Source organism: Cervus canadensis, chromosome 8, assembly GCF_019320065.1.
Source record: "Cervus canadensis isolate Bull #8, Minnesota chromosome 8, ASM1932006v1, whole genome shotgun sequence".
In the NCBI taxonomy this organism is placed as follows: Eukaryota; Metazoa; Chordata; class Mammalia; order Artiodactyla; family Cervidae; genus Cervus; species Cervus canadensis.
In genome coordinates this window covers 60,703,505-60,719,175 of record NC_057393.1, presented here as the reverse complement: position 1 = coordinate 60,719,175, position 15,671 = coordinate 60,703,505, and the positions used below count along the sequence as shown (strand labels likewise).

The window sequence follows — 15,671 nt, the reverse complement described above, 5'->3', positions numbered from 1 at the left end:
GGTTGGATGTGTCCACAATGATCCCCAGCGACTCTCCAGTACTAAGGAAGACTCACAGTCTCGAAGAGAGGTGGCAGCTGCTTTCTGCATCTGTTTGGGCACCCCAATGATGCCCAGGTCCTGTGCCCAAGAGCTGCATCTCAGGAGAAGTAGTTTTGGCTGGAGATTATTTGCATATTTGACTCACAGCTCAAGGAGGAAAACTGCCCCTAAAAACAGGTGCTAACTCACAATGTATAAGAGAGGCAGAACATACATAGTGTTTAGGCTCTGCCCTTTAGATTCATCTCACTTTACCTACTGCTTCCTGAGTTGCTTAGTATTAGAGGAATAGCTGGGAAGTCTAGGGCCTCCCTTCCCTAGTCCCATCAGCATTGTCCCTACATTTTCAAGATTTCATATGCAGTGAGGGAAGGGGTTTGACCCAAGGAGAGGCATACACCACAGAGAGACTCACACTGAGACTTATCTTGTATGCCCAGGAAGGGGAGGTTCCCAATCAATCTTTACTTTGCGTATCAAGACTGCCCTCTGCCATGTGTTCTTAATGGCAGGAAAAAAAAAAAATGGAGTGAGTGAGTAGGTAAGACTACCCTAACAGAGCAGGAATCCTTAACTTGGGTCCACGGACTAATTTGAGAATCCCTGACAAGGAAAAATTCCTATAGCACTCATCAAATCCCCCAAAGGGTGCTTGACCCACAAAAGAATCACCACCATCATGCACGGCAATGCGCACACGCTTTCTATCATTTGATTTGCTGCAGCTCCCAACTCTCGCCCATCTGTGCCTCCTTCAGGCATATACACACACACGCACAAGACACACAGGCACCGAGTGCCCGCTCCGTGCCTACCTCCCAGCCTCACCACGTACTTGATACCAGATTGTGCTCGAAGGCACAGACAGGCTGCATGGCTCCATTATTAATGCTGCTCTTTACAGACCTCGTCTTATTACTGCTGTTCATGCTATTAGGAAGAGGGAAAAGTCCTTAATGCAGTCCTCGCCCATTTCCTCCCGCTGCTAGAGGAAAAAGCATGCGCCAGGTGGAGTCACCTAATAGCATCATGTTTTCACCTTTCTCTGCAGACAGCACCTGCAGTTTCCTCTAGGGCATCAAGATCAAGTGTATCTCCAACTGGGCTATGGGCTCATTTTCTGTGGGGACTGGGAAGGCAAGGTAAAAACACCAGCTCTCAAAGGAAGAAATGGGGACTCTGTCTGAATAGGATGTCTGCATGAACAGGAATGTGGGTAGAGTATGTTAACAGGTAGACCCTGGAGCCCTACCTATGGTTTCCTCCTGAGAGAATCACAGTCAGTGAAAATTCAGGAGATGGAGCCATAGCTCAGACTTGACACCATATCTGGAAAGGAAGGTACAGAGATGCTATGCTATATTTTGTTCTTGAAGGGGTCACAGTGCAAGAATTTCATGAGCTGACCCTAACGCTCAGCAAATTGGGAACTTTAAGATTGATGAAACTACACCCAGGGTTTATCTATGTTAACCCATGCTTTTATACCAACACATGTTAAAAATTAAACCAAGTTTCAAATGTGCCCATTTAGCCAAGTAAGTCAGAAAATAATCTTGAGCAATTATCACTGACACACTTAGTATAGTCAACTCTCTTTTGGTCAAGTAATACACTAGTAGAACAGACAGATTTGGACCTTTATTTCTTATAAATAATCTGACAATTTAAGGGGGTTATGTTCGTTTCCATTTATGTCCTGGAAAATAGACTCTTGTGACTTAGCAACCATGTTTAAAAAGCTCTTGCAGTTCTTAAATAAACAGAGTGTATGTTTATGAGGTCCTAACGATGTTATTTTCAGGGATGACGTAGACTTAGTGATATGTGTCTTTGGGGATTTACAGTAAGTTGTGGGTGATTTGTTGCTGCAACATACAGTATTTGTCTAGAGAAAGGTGGACATTCACTTATGCAGCATTTGGAAATATGTTAAATGGGAAACAAGCTGGGTGGAGAGAGAAGGGCCCCTTTTTTGGAATCTGAAGACCAAGAGTTAAGAATATTTTCTGGCACTCAGGGATCAGAGCTAATTCAAGACCAGAAAGAGAGACAGTTTAGAATAGAGATTGAAAACGGCCTACAGAGAAGTTTTGTTTGGCCTGTAGAGTACTTTTAAAAGTGGTAGAGTCACGGGCAATATTTTAAAACTGGAGATTCAACATGAAAGCCCAGTTTCTTCTCTTTCCCTTGAAACAGGGATGATTTGCCAGCACAAGTCTGCATTTTTGGTGGGGACAATCAGCTGGGAAGTTATTTCAGGGATGGCTCAGGCTCTCAGCTCATCCTGGTCCTCACATATCTGCTAGCCTCATTTCTAACATCTGCCCACCCCTTTCCACTTGAGCCTGCACACCTCAGTACAGGAAGTGTTCTTTTTTGACTGTGGCACTTTGAGTGGACAGATCTCTTACACCGGCAAGACTCATTTTCAGATATAAGGATAGACAAAGCACATGTGTCTTCAAAACTCAACAGAAAAGCAAGACTATTAAGGTTTTTTTTTTTTTTTTATGGCCATATCTATAGGGGTCATTTTTATTAAATGGATATAAAATGACATTACTATTTCCTAAAGCCAAGTCATAAGACATGGTTTGAAATGGAATGTTTGTTTTTATTTTCTCATCTGAAACAATTAGATGATACCGGGAGGGCTGTGGTAGAAAGCATCTGTCTCTGGGCATGTTTTCTTATCTGTGAAATTTTCCAGACGGTTGGGGCTGACAGCGAGGGAGGGATGGGAGCCAAATTCTCCATCAGGCACTCTAGACACAGTGCCGAGGGCCCACCATGCTTCCAGCGACCCACAAAAATGGCTGAATTCCAATTTCTTCAAAATCAGAAGAAAAAAATAATAATGAATATGTCATAAGGACTGTAGCCTGGATTATACTTATCTTTATAGAAAAACAGTAGTAAAATATAACTTTTAGTATTCTTTATAGAGAAATGGACTTAAGAATGCAAAAGTACCCAGAGCCCATGAAAATCACAGTGCAGCCCTCCAGGCAAATGCTGCTCTCCAGAATAGCATCTCAGGTTGAGCTGTGGTGGGTCTGCCCATAGCACGACCTCACTTAGCCATGACTTTTGTCTCCCACCACATCTATGGATGCTCTGCATGCGGCACATTCATAAGTGAGGCCCTTGTAAGGAACGTTACACCCAGACCTCAAGTTTCAAAAAGCTGGAACAGATGCCTTTCATCCAGTCACTTCTGGAAATGTCTAAGTAGAAGTGTCCAGAGGTTTTTCACCACACACAACTGGAGAAGAGTATTACTGCCACCAGGGACAGTTTGCTTTTCTGATTCTGTTCTGACATCCTGAAAGCATTCTTCATTCTTAATCTCAGTGGCCAATTTCGAGGCAGGGCTTCACTGGACTCAGTACATGCCGAGAACAAAATCCAAGAAGCCCAAAAGTGCATGCCATAACAAGAGCCCCTTTTATGGATTACTTGAGTTGGTGGGGGCACTGAGCTTTTTGTTTCCTCAACACAAAACTGCCCCAGAGCCAAACACCCTATAAAACCCAGCTATCTTTTCAGCTTCTGAAACTTTAGCACTTGGTAACAAAGCTCATTATTAGAAACTGATGATATATAGCCTACTGATATCTCACTGGTTATCTTGTTTTGTTACCTTATTTTTCCTGTATTTATGGCTGTACCCTCATGAAAATATTTATAATTTAAACATCTCAATGGAAAAAATCTAGCTTCATACATAGTATTTGAAATCATCAGTATCTAGAAAAATAGCTCACGTACAGTCAGTACTTAATAGACACCTATTACTTGATTGATGGGCTTCCCTGGGGGCTCAGACAGTAATGAATTTGCTTGCAATGCAGGAGACCCAGGTTTCATCCCTGGGTCGGGAAGATCCCCTGAGAAGGAAATGGAAGATACCCTGGAGAAGGAAATGACTACCCACTCTATTATTTTTGCCTGAAGAATTCCATGGACAGAGGAGCCTGGTGGGCTATATTCCATGGGGTCACAAAGAGTTCCTGATTGATACCTTTAAGGTACACGGCTTTCAGCCCCATCTCTGTTATTATGATGAGACTGGGGGCTAATCCTCCCATGCTGTACTTTCCTATCCATTTATAAATGAGACAAGATTGTCTCCTATATACACATGTGCATGCACACCCACACACAAACATATACACTTCCTTCTCCCAAATTCTGGGAACAGTGACATGTATATCCAAAAAGTCCCAAGGGCATCCTTGCTGTAAGGGACTCTATTTTTACTCCACAAATGACTCATCACTGACCAGGGTCTCCCCAAAGCTTCCTTTTGTCAGGCTGTCAGGAAGAAGGACAAAAGGAATAAAAGAAGAGGCAGAGGTCACATCTCCATTCCTGTCTGCAGCCCATAAACCCCATGATGAAGATGTACCAGTCAACACCACCCCTCAGAACAACCACGGTTGTGTTAAGCATGCGTTCTGCCCCTGTATTTGGATCAAACTGTTCTGAACTCTAATCTTTCCCTCCAGCTGGCTTTCACACTGATCTTTCAGCAGTTTCTGAATGCATGCCTGGCTGCGACTTTAGGTAAAGGACCAGAGCTGGGCAACAGGGAGACGATCCAGCCCACTGGTGGTATAAACACACACTAGTTGCAGAAGACATAAATAACTAACTGGGTGTGAAACAGAATGCATCTTCTTCATTTGCCCTAAAACAATTATTCTTTAAAAAAAGAAAAAACCAGAGGCCTAAAGGAGGGTCAGATAATCTGAGGTTCTCTTTTAAATTCTAGAGTGTGGTAAAAAGAGAAGAAATACTACCTTCTAATTTTGGAGGGTAGAGTACATATGGATTTATAGACACGGTTATCAGATAGTGTTTTCATAGAGGAAACAACTGAGCAGGGGGGTGCAAAATGTACTCAGAAGTTCTGTGCAACAAATTCCAGACAGCCCAGACCCATGCACTCAGCCTTGTCAACCTCCCACAACAGAGCTGGACTCGCACCTCCTCTCTGAAATAGTACACACACACACACACACACACACACAAAGAAAAAGCAGGAACTCAAAGCCTCAGGCCAACGGCAATGAAATAAACTAATCCCAGGCACCCCAGCTGGGTCTGCTCTTTTCCACCTGGGATTATCTCTGTTCTTTTCTATATCCCTAACATTTCCCCCAAGATGACAGCCTGCAAGTCCAGAATTGTGTAAAAAGTCATTATTGCTTCTGCTGTTCAATGGATTAATACTGTCACATCTTTATCTTTTATTTAGAAACCAAAAGATCAAGTAGAAAAGGGCCTGGCCTGGGGCGGAAGGACTTTGACTTCCGGCTCTAGTTCTGTCTGCGGTTGGTTGGGTGACCTTAAGAAGGTCACTGAGCCCTCAGTTGGTAGGAGAGGATGCTGAGGCACAGAGAACTGTAAACCAGATGAACTCTAAAGCCTCGGCAAGTTCCAGCATTTTATTCTAAAGCTGTCTTTTGCAGCACACCTGGAAGGTCTAGCCCCATCTTCCTTCCCACTCCTAACAGCCCTTGATTTTTGCCTCAGGAAATGCTGAAGACGAGCAGTTCCCTTGACGTTTCTAGGTGCTATTGCCTGTGGTACCTCTGCATCTCCTACATAGTGAGTAGCAAGCGAGAAAGCCTAGACCCTTGTACAGCGTGGAAGATGGAAGGAACAAGGTCGCTTACCCTCTCAGCATATTCTCCACCTGTCTTCTCTACCGGGTTTACAGTCCACTGATATAAAAAGGGCAATTTGCAAAAACCATGTCCGAGAATCGAGGGTTGCTATTCAAGGTTAAATTGTGAACGAGGACAGGACTTCCCATTGGGAGTTATTTACAGCCTCTTCGCCCCTAAGGCGTCTCCTCTCCCCCAGCCCTCTTTTTGTGGGCTGGCCCCCTCCACCATCTGACAGGCCATTCTTTCAACAGCTGCTGGCTCTCCTGTTGTGCTCCCTTCACAGATGTGCAGTGCTGTTCTGAACATCCTGCCCTTGAACTTTCCCTACCCATAATTTTCCAAACCAAAGCCTGGCAATAAAAATGTCAGTGAGGGATGGAGAAAATTGGGGGGAGTATTTAAAAAGGAAAAGGGAAAAATAGGGAGATGCTTTACACACACAGGGATCTGTGTTGACTTCCTCCACAAAGGTTTAAATGTATGCCACGATGTCTTGAAAAGGGCATGAAGGTGGGAAGCTGGAGCCAATTTCTCAGAACGTTACCTAGAAAGACCAGGTTCCATAAAGGAGCTGGGTCCAGAATAAATGCTGAGCTTCCTTTTCGGTGCCACGGGCTGCCCAGCTGCTCCTGCTGTGGGGATGGGGAGTGTGCTACTGGTGACAATGAAAGCAGCATTCATGGTCCTTTACAGGTTACAGCATGCTGTTGTGGAAATAATGTACATTGTCCTCACAGTTCTGCCAGGTGCCTGCTCGAGGTCAACACCTGTGTGTGTGATGGGTAATAACAAGACCAGAGCTGGAGACTAAATATCTTACGTGGTTTCGAAGACCTACACAGAAACCTACTTGGAATCAAATTTCCCTAAAGTCCACCGGTTTGAGGTACACACAATGCACTAAGGAACTCATAAGCACACAACACAGAACTGTAACAGATTAACTCTATCCTGAAACTCTCCAAAGAGATACAAGAAACTAATGGGGAAGCGGAGTCTCTCTGGTTATCTCCTCTTAACCTGCCAAATAACAGGCTCAGAGACCTAGGTCAGGACGGGAAGGCAAACGGGCTTTCTACCAGGAAAGAATTCAATTAGTGGGAGGGGCCCTTAAGAAACAATCAGCTTTCCCTGTTCTTTGCTAACTTGATCTTATTCCACCACAAAATGCTGCCACTCGACTGAAAGAGAAGACATTCTCTTTTGAGCCATAGTTTAGAAAGAAATGAATCAAGGCTCGAACAGACATCAGGCAGTGTATGGTCCAAACACCCCATGTCCCAGTGAGAAAGCTCACAGGACCCTCTTAAGCATGGCTGCCTTGCAGACTTGGCCCCAAAGGTTCAGAATGGGGAGATGGAGAACGAAACAAGAAACAAGACAGATGAGTTGGCAGGATGAGGCTATGTGATCTCTCCTGTAACATCTACTGAACCCACGTAGACACTTTCACACCTGGAATTTTACTCCTTGACTTGGAAGTGAGGTGATTTTAGACCTGTGGATTCAAATCCTAGCTCCAGGTCTTACTGCCTACGTGGTTTTGGGCAAATACCGCAGTTTCATCTGTAAAGTGGAAAAAGTCACAGTCCCCACCCTATCAAGTTGTCAGGACAATTCAATGAGACTGCACATATAATTAATTTTGAAGGGCTTAGCACCATACCTCAGCACACAGCACAGGATCAGTGAATGTTCCTCTGCCCTCTCTCCCCTTTTAAGGAGAATTTCTAGGCAAAGGGATTAGAGGCCTGGCTGTGTGAAGATTCAGGTAGGTAGGTAAAATGGTAGAGTAGCCAGTTCTCCTAAAGTTCTGGGTATCCCCATTACATCAATGATGCCCATGTTATTTTTAGAGACTATGAAAACAGTCTGGTCAATTTCTACTGCAGTCTTAAAGATAGTATTCCTTAACCATACCTAACCATAAGCAATTTGGCCATGTGGAAAATATTCATCATGATCACAATGAAGTTGTCTCAAATGAATGAACTGAATATAAAATGAATGAATAACTGAGTACAAACAATATTCTATGGACTGGGGGAAGGCCATTTTCACATCGTAACACCACTGTTTTCCTGGAATCTGGCCCTTGGATCAGATGCTCTCCAAAACGTGTGCCACTCTCCCCAGCCCCCCACCCCCTGCCGCCTAATGTCCACAACCCTCCAGAACAGCACTTCTGACACCAGAAGCAGAGAGCAAAGACCGATGAAATCAGCAGGTGCCCCCCCACTGTGCACCAGCCATTCTGGAACAGATAAAGTCATTAAGGAAAATTTTAACAATGCATAACCTTTCAGCTTTACTCTGCTCACAGCAGGTAGCCTGCCTTTTAGAGACACAAGCCAGCAATGAAGTCACCAGTGAGCAGGACCTGACCTTCATTTTCAGAGTGTGCAATGTTAAATATTCATAATCCACCTAACTGCAACACAAGAAATAGTGGAGTTTAAACACGAATCGAAGGAATAAATATCTTCACACAGGTTGAGTCATCTTTCCAAGAATGCCCTTGGAAAAAATGCAAATACCCAGGCCCCTGAGTCTCAGCCTCAGTTCCCTTGGAATTCTGGAAGCAGCAGGAACTTATACATTATGCAATCCGTGGATCCTGCCCTCACACTGACATCTTTGGGTCTTTTCTTTTTAGAGAAGAATTACTGTTCCCATGTCAAAGGGAGGAACTAGACAGGAATGGGACCAGCAACAGTGACATTATCACCCACGGGATGTCCAGGGGCACTTTTGACTACGTTGTACAATTTTTTAAAAAATCTTTGCTTCACAGATGATCAGAGTGTGTAGGAGTAAAAGGGGTGTGGGTATGGAGAGACATCAGAATTAGGAGCTGAAGCGCCTTAAATCAGGTACCTTTTAAAAAATTAAAGTCGTTAACAGACTCAATCCTAAGAGTGCTCATCACAAGGAAGAAAAATGGTTTTTCTTCAATTTTGTATCTATATGAGATCATGGGTGTTCACTACACTTATTGGGGTAACTGTTTTGTGAGGTACATTCAGTCAAATCATCATGCTGTACACCTTAACTTACCTAGGGCTGTGTGTCAATCATATCTCAGTAAAACTAGGAGGAGAAAAAGGAGGAAAAAGAAATGGGGTTCTCTGGGACAGTATCTGCCTTGTGTTGCCATTTAATGTTTTGGGGGGGAGTGGAATTACTGTGTGCCGTGGGCTTAATGCTTCTCTGTGTCTGTTAAGGAACTGACATCTGTGTCCATCCAATCATTGGGAGGAGCTGTCTCCCTCTGCTTCAGTGGTTTCTTAAGAGACTGCTGCTGGGGTGTTGAAACATAATGTTAACATAGTTTCATGTAATTCTCTTTGGCTTTCTAGACCAGGAGCTCTGAGCACAATCTGTCTCAAGCAGATAGTAATCAGCTGAGGCTGCACAAGTGATTCTTCTGTAGTGACCACTCTAAGAAAATTAAACCCAAAGAAGGGCTTCTCAAACCCCTGAATGAAAAAGACCTGTTTGGGGATCCATCTTGGCTTAACAATGGAAAAGGAAAGAAGTATAGAAGTTGTCTTTGCAAATGACTTACCCACTGCCTCTTGATGGTGAAATAAGCTTTGAAAGGTTAAGAAGATCACAAACTCACAGATGATGACATTTATCTGAACTGCCTGTTTATTCATACCACCTGCACTGACTGTCCTGCCTTGACACCGAGTCAGCCACGATGGCCAACGGAGCCTGTTTTCTATGTTAATGTGTGTTTCTTGCGCGATCTAAAAGGGCCAGGTGCAGAGAGCCAAACATCTTGAACTTGAGCACCCCTACCATTTTGGTTAAAACTCACTCAGACAAGCCATTTCATGGACCATTGTCTGCCCAATTAGGTTCACACAAGGGAAAGTCTATGCATTGTCTTACATTTACTTGAAGGGTATAAATTACTATAACTGAAATTCATCTGAAGAATACGAGGCACTTTTTTCCAGGGTGATGATTTAGCGTAACTTCCAAGAGATGCTTAAAGCTCTCCTTCCAAGATGCCCAGATGGCCAGCCAAACCACAAGTGTGTAAAACCGGTGACAGTTTTGAATGAAAGGGATGCATTTTAAGAATTTATATTCTGCTTTCTTACTCGCTTTTCATTTGCATCTTATATGTGTATAGAACTTTTTATCTTGTTTACTATGCTTAATTATAATTTGTCTAATGGACTTTCTTTTTATTCTTGGGAATGAATCTGTGGCTTATCATGGAGGTTACCTTATAGCTTCTGCTTTAATTCATCCCCCTACTTACAGGGAGCATCTTTACTGACTTTCCCCAGGAAGAGAGCAGACCCTTGGTATCGACTATACTGATGAGGTCACCCATAGACGGACTCCTGAGGTTTGACTTCAGAACCCAATGCAGTAATTCCAATGAAAAGTAGAAAGAGCTACACAAATAAACATAAGATTGTCTTATAAACAAAGCCTCGCTATGCCAAACCACACAGTTTAGTGACAGAGTAGAAAGACTGAAGTTAGGATGAGGCTAAAATAGTCCCCAGGGAGAGTGAGGACAGTCTTGGTTCTAAGATTCCTGGCATTTTCGCTTGGAAAAACTGAGCACAGAACCAGAGGTCTATCCATGGAATAGACTCTTTGCAAGTCCATGAAAGAAACCAGAACCAGAGACGGTTCCCAGGGCTGGCTTTCCCAGGCTCAGCAGAATCACAGCTAAATCCAAAGGACACTGAGGTGCTGCAGGGTGCATGCAGGAAAGAGGGCTTTGTCTTGGGGAATTCTATTCCCTCCCATCCTCTCACATGGAGCTGAGAACACCACACCCGGCAGAGCAAAAGACCAGTCCACAGTGGACACTGTAAACAAGGACACAATTCAAATCCATTTTACAAGAGCATTTTATTTCTGAGAAATACAGAGGAGCAAAAAAGGAGAGACAAGGAAAGAAGGCGTCAAGGTCCTTCTGACCGATCACCCCATTCACTTCCACATAAGTGTTTGCCTGTCTGGGGCTCACAGACTACATGTCTGAAACTATTTCCTGAGCCCTGGCACGGAAGCTGACACAGTATGCACTCCAAGACTTTTGAGAACACTCCTCAGCCCTGGGGGAGAAAATGGAGAAATAAGACAAGCAGCTCTAGAAGATATTCAGTTCAATCCAAATATGATCCAGAATTATGAAGAGGAGATATTTAAATAAGGCTTACCTTCAATGACATACCAGTTGGAGTTTTCCAAACTTAAAAAGCTCTTTTCTCTCTTGGCCAGGAAGAGCTGATGGAAAAGTGCATGGAATCTCAATCCTGGAGGACATTTTAGAGTCCACCTGTGGTGGGCGAGGGCAGTCCAGCCTTGTGCATGGGGATGGGCTGAAGGACCGCTGATACTCTACACACGGCCAATTCCCAGAGACAGGTGATGAGAGGAGATGTTTTCTTTATCTTCCCTGACATGATTTTGGCTCAGCACCCAAATGCACAAAATCCTTTGGCTGGTGACCAGTAACTCTGAGAAATTCAGAGTTTAGGCATGCATGAAATTACTACCATCCTGAGCCACAGAAAAAGAACACTAAGCTCAGAATTCAGGCACACCAGACTCTGAGCCAAAACGGACACCAAGTGGGTTTTCTCAGATCAAACTCTAGCACCAAGGCGTACTAGGCTGAGAGTTCAGGGAATCAAAAACACTCTCACAGTGGGCAATGCCGACAAAGAGCCTAAGGCCACCATCAGGTGTCAGGTTCATGTCCCCACCAAAGGGAGTCAAACCAGCTCAGCTCGTTTCCCAGATGCTGTCAATTTCAAGCCTGTGACTGAATAGCTGCAACAAATGATATACCAGTGGGAGTGGGGGTGACACCTGCAGGAACCAGGGCAGAAGTGGCCACCACTGAGCACCTTTGCTCAGGGCCCTCTTCTGCCTCAAACAAAACCTTTTCTGTGTGTGACACAGACAGACCCCACCCAGAGCACCAGTTCCCTCAGCTGGCACCCCAGGCATCTGCCTGAGTGTCCACTCTAGGAATTCTCAGATAGCCATGGGCCTCCACTCTGAGAGTTATCACAAACTCCTCTGTCCCATCTCCTTACCTTCACAAGTCAAGAAGCACCAGCCAGCGATGCTTCAGTTGAATATTCAACTACCAGCGCAAAGGAGAGCATCATGCTTTCTAAGTTGACCTCCAATAAGAAAAGCATTGGCAACCCTAATAGAAAAGGATTCTAAACTGCCATGGCAAGCATGGCTCACAGCCTCACTGGTTGGACACCATGACCCTCTCAGAGGTTGCAATTTCACATCAGAGCCCTCTTGACTTCTTTCTACCTTCAGGGCAAATACTGCACCAGGAAATAGCTATTTTAAAAGCAGTAACAGCCAGCGAAAAAGCTTGATGACCCCAGATTCCTCTCTCACCCTCCTAGGACAGTCTAATCAAAGTAGTCTTTCTCATGAGAGCTTGCTTTCCCATTCAGAAAATTAACACAGACAGTCCTGCCTTCCTCCAAAAGTCTTCCACACTCAAAGAGGCTCTTGCAAAGGCTGATGTTAAAGTAAATCAACTGACCAATGTAAAAGTTTGTGATTGTTTTAGAAAAGAGGGCAAGAAAACATTGAATACTCACTTTGACGAATCTATGAAGTATATTACAAGTGCACCAATGCTGAGAGCAAAGACTAAGACAACCTGCAAAAGAAGAGAAAAACGCCATCACTTAAGAGCTGAACGCCGGGATGTCTACTTATTTATTTTGTGGAACACCCACCCGCGGCCTGGAAACATGGTGCTTTCGTGGGCCTGTTGGCAATGTCGTCCCCGCTGCACCCACAGACACCCCCCTGCTGTTGGCTCCTCACATCACAGTGGACAGCAACCTCGCCGCTGGCCAACAGAGGTCAGGGCAGACTGCTGTATCCCCTGGCACCAGGTTTGATCTGGCACTGTGATCTCAGAGTCCAACTTCTCCACAGCTGAAGTCAACAGACTTCAGTGGGAAAAGAGCAGGTAAAAACAAATGCACTGATACAATTTTTCCTATTATATGTAACCTAGGCCCCAAAGGAACTCAAAGATAGGGATATCAACTTTTAACAGCTTTGCTGAGATAGTTTACATACCATAAACACTCCCACTTTTAGTGTGCAATTCAATAACTTTGAGTAAATTTACCAAGTTGTGCAGTCAGTACTTCATCTACTTTCAGAACATTTTCAACAGCCCAGTAAGATCCCTCATATCCATTACAGTTAATACCTGTTCCTACTCCCAATCCTAAGTGAAGTGAAAGTGTTAGTCACTTAGTCCTGTCCAACTCTTTACAACCCCATGGTTTGTCCATGGAATTCATTAGGCAAGAATACTATAGTGGGTTGCCATTCCTTTCTCCAGGGGATCTTCCCGACTCAGGGGTCAAAAATGGGTCTTCCACATTGCAGGCAGATTCCTTATCATCTGGGCTACCAGGGAAGCCCAATCCTAAACAAACAATAATTTACTAACAAAAAAAAAAAAACAAAAATAAAACAAAAAAATAATAATTTACTAACTTATTTTCAGTTTCTAAACAAGAAATTTTAGTCAAAAAGCACAAATTTGGTGTCTGTACAAATGTCGATACATGTGTGCTTGTGTGCATGCGTATTTATATTCACTGCCTGTGTGTGTGTGTGTGTGTGTGTGTGTGTGTGCGTGCGTGTGGTTATACGACTTCTCAAGTATTCTGGAGATAGTTCAGGTGCAGGAAGCCAAATTAGGTAATATGATCGGCCAGGTATATGACAACACTTGTTCTTCTTTACACTCTTCACTCAAAATTAATCACCACGGATACAAAAGACAGTTTTGGCATCTCCTTCAAAGAATACCTGTCACGCTAAAGTCTATCAAATGAATATGTAGCAGATGAGGCTGATGCTGACACTTCTGTCCTCACTCAACATTCCAATTTATTTATTCTTTCATAAATGAGACTAGGAGTGCAACTAAAAGGATGTACAAAAATAAAAAAGATGCCAAGAGCCAACAATGAAGTTTGAGAACAAAAAATAAACAACACCATCACATACAATGCTTGAAGTGGGGGTGGGGGGTGGGGTGTGAAATAAGTACCTGGCAGATGTGTTAATATCCTAAAGGGACTGTGGGGTGAAGGGTGTCAAGAGGTGTCAGCCTCCTCAGCCTATCTACAAATTGACATCCCTGTAGCATTAGCTGGTGGATGGATGTGAATCTCGATTTATGTGATGATGAAACATAATTGAGTCATGTGCCTGTGTGTGTGCATGTATGCACGTGTCAAATAGGCTGATAGAAACTGAACTCTGCATACACATTCACTTAAAACATTATAAAATTTTGTGGAGCTATGTCCATTCATTCCATGGATGGTGGGCTACAAAGCAGACAACTGGCAGTTGAAACAACCAGACATTATAAAAGGAGTATGTATTTTCATAGCATCTGACGAATTCTCCTTATGAAAGGAAGCATTAAAACAATACACTACTTGGGCTAACTTTATTCTTCCATTTTGTTTTCAAAGCTAAAACAGCCTCTAGTTGAATTGAAGGAAACTCCTGCAGTCTGTCAGTAATTACCCGTGGCCCAGGGCTAATCCCTCTGCCCCCTCCCTCCGCGCCGCCCCTGCCAGCAGACTCACTTCAGGCCCCTCACACATTCATTCATACATTTCTTGCACAGTTATACATAAAAACAAAAAAAAACATCAACGGGCCTCTGCTCTTCCCTCTATTATCTGAATGAGGCAGCAAATCAAATAGCTTGAGATTAATTTTGATCTGTGCTGCTATTTCAGAGACATAAGCAGTTGTTAGTTCCGGGCCCTGACCTCATTCTCAAAATGCTGCAAAGAGAAGGGGAGTGGCCACATCAGAGGGGAAGGCCCTCCTCTTCATTCATAAACAGTTGATGCAAGACTAATTTCTATCAATTTGGCTGTGTTTGTGTGTGTGTGTGCGTGCGCGCACACACACGTCTGTGAGTGCAGAGCTTCTGTCAGAGCAGCTGTCCAGGCCTAGGCCATTAAAGCTGGGGAAAGGATGAGGGGAAAGGATGGGAGAGACAGGAGGAGAGGAAGGAAAGAGGAAAGAAAAAGGAAAAGATAAAATTCTCACAAGTCGTTATCTACATCATTCCGAAATAAGCTCAATATCTAAGCTCTCCCGCAATGGTGATGACTTCCCAGCACCAGGGCAGAGGAGGTGGGGACAAAGTAGCTGACACTAATGTATTCCAGATACCCCAGCTTGGCCTCTGTGATGCGGAAAATGTGTAGCTTATTTAAGCAAATCAGCCAGTGACTGGAGGGGAGGACTGTTGCTAGCCTCTTCATATGCAAACTCAAGTATCAGCATTGCTGTTAGGATCAGGGAGAGAGAAAAATTCAGGAGGAAAAGGACTCAAAAGCTCCCAGGAGCTGAAGATTCTGAGAACTGGACCTATTCCTGGATCCACATGTTCAGCAGGAAGACTTTTTCTCAATGAGGTTCTGGGTGTCCAAACTGTCCCACCCCCCATCCCCCACCCACCTGCCTCCAGACACAAAATGATCAAGGCGAGGGGCGGGGGGGAGGATAGAGTGGCTTCTCTGATCAACTGCCTCTATTGAGACAACCAAGCATGCAATTTTCAAACTTGCTAAGTGGCTCTTTGTCAGGCTTGATTACACTGTCATCCCAGATCCAGGTGCTGCAGAAAAGGAATCAACCCTTTGGATTTGGCCATGAAAACAGGAACCCAACAGAGATGAATCTTCTCCAGGGCCCCAGCAAAGGGCTCTCTCACATCTTTCATTGTCTGAGAACCCTACTCTTAATATGAAAAAATTCAGCCCAACTACACAAAATGACTAGATTTTAGCCTAAGTGGTAACGGTTATGTTAGAGAGTACACCCAGATATTCATCTAAGTATTTATTTCACATTTGCTATGCATAA

At 43.9% G+C, this 15,671-nt stretch overlaps 1 protein-coding gene across 10 annotated transcripts in view; it reads right to left on the bottom strand.

Moving 5' to 3' along the window:
• The window catches only part of KCNMA1 (potassium calcium-activated channel subfamily M alpha 1), a 748,747-nt gene that overhangs the window by 361,917 nt on the left and 371,159 nt on the right, over window positions 1–15,671 (bottom strand). For 8 of the 10 annotated variants that reach the window (XM_043476447.1, XM_043476438.1, XM_043476446.1 and 5 more), the window contains exon 3: window positions 12,341–12,402. In XM_043476447.1, the coding sequence (XP_043332382.1) occupies window positions 12,341–12,402 (62 nt within the window). Of the gene's footprint in view, window positions 1–10,591; window positions 10,817–10,921; window positions 11,041–12,340; window positions 12,403–15,671 lie in introns of those variants that run through there. The other 2 variants (XM_043476440.1, XM_043476441.1) reach the window with 2 other exon arrangements.